Here is a 1427-nt window from a genome sequence, read left to right as displayed (position 1 = left end):
CCCCCTCATCGCTCTCGCCAGCATGTCAGGCAAAAATTGTCCCTATTCNGTTAAAGATGACGTCACACAGCACAAAAGACATTGTGTTGGAGAAACTAAAACCTAAAAATTAGAACAATTCGCGTAAACCAGAGTTTGATCAGACCTGCGCAGGAAGATACGAAACAGTCGAATTGCGCTAAGGGCCTCGGGAAGGTGCCAATTTTGAGCACCTGTACATAAAATTACCAAATGAAACAGAGGCAAAAAATTGCCTAGTTCAACATCTAGGTATGTGGATGTTTGGCAGCGTGACATTAAACAGGAGGTTTGCATCATTGTGATGGCAAATGGATCGACCAGAAATGCAGCTTGCCCAAGAGAGCAAAACTTGGTGGGGCCATGCCTACGCGATCATATGACTCGGACATAGCACACGTAATTGGTTAAAAACAGCAGCAGTAAGGTCAGAAGGCACGCACGAGATAGAGGTATTTTAAGGTTTCACTCAAGAAAAAGCTCTCCATACGGTCTTCCTGAGTCATATCCTCAACGTTGTGAATTGTTGCGAAGCCACACCTAAATATACGAGAAAAAAATATGTGGTTTAGTAGGTAGTATGCGAAATTAGGAAATTCCAACTATACCTTTGACTAGTGAAAATACTTTTCAAGAAACTCCAACTGAAAACTCAAGTTACTGCTCCGGAAATGACGGTTGGTTAGAGTTGTTACGGCACGCTCTGATCGTCACATATCTAAATTGGCTGGACTTTGGTCAGTGCCGAAGCCCTAATATCAACTGCTCGAAGGGGAATGCAGATCACTAATCTAACGGCATTGCATCAACGCATATTTAACAACATTTAGAAAAGGTTTAAAAGAGAAACGGGAACAGAATGTAGTCGGACAAACAAAGTAGCCTACTTTGCACGAGTATAATGATCCAAATTATTGACTATCATGGCTCCAATCTGAAGATAAACGGGATCCTTAGTTGCTCGATAGAGGTAGTACGTGGATTCAGCAAATTCCGGACGGAGAGGGTAAAAGGCAAGTTCTGACTTGTTTAGAAGAAGGTTAAAGCGCTCAGGAGGTAAACCAAAACGCCGCCATATTGATAAATGAAGCTCGTGTTGGCATTTGGCATCCCGAAGTTCCCCAGCCAGCGTCTATAGTGAAAAAACTCAACTACAGTGGATCCTCTCCAGACTTGAAAAGTTTAAGCTTGATTAGTGTTATCAAATTCCTCAAATCATTTTGCAACATAATAAAGGATACTATCAGCTTAAGTATGTAATTACGTTTCAATAATCACTGAGTTGACAGAAGCTGCACTAAACATGTATTGATAAGGCATTTGGTATTCAATGCAAAATTGGACCGACCAGGCATAAATGGAGGATATACTTGATGTACAAGACAGTTTTGAGACAAAATCAAATGATT

At 41.1% G+C, this 1427-nt stretch overlaps 1 protein-coding gene across 1 annotated transcript; it reads right to left on the bottom strand. All coding sequences in view use genetic code 11, as the record gives it.

Moving 5' to 3' along the window:
- Positions 1-446: 446 nt before the first annotated feature.
- Positions 447-1323, bottom strand: EGR_02904 (ER degradation-enhancing alpha-mannosidase-like protein; the record flags this gene model as incomplete). Its single annotated transcript, XM_024492153.1, has 3 exons — positions 447-558; positions 906-1150; positions 1297-1323. 3 exons carry the CDS (start codon positions 1321-1323, stop codon positions 447-449), a joined length of 384 nt encoding a protein of 127 aa, XP_024353348.1.
- Between the last annotated feature and the right edge of the window lie 104 nt (positions 1324-1427).

Source organism: Echinococcus granulosus, assembly GCF_000524195.1.
Source record: "Echinococcus granulosus chromosome Unknown EG_S00014, whole genome shotgun sequence".
NCBI classification, from domain to species: Eukaryota; Metazoa; Platyhelminthes; class Cestoda; order Cyclophyllidea; family Taeniidae; genus Echinococcus; species Echinococcus granulosus.
This window is presented reverse-complemented; position numbering and strand designations above follow the sequence as displayed.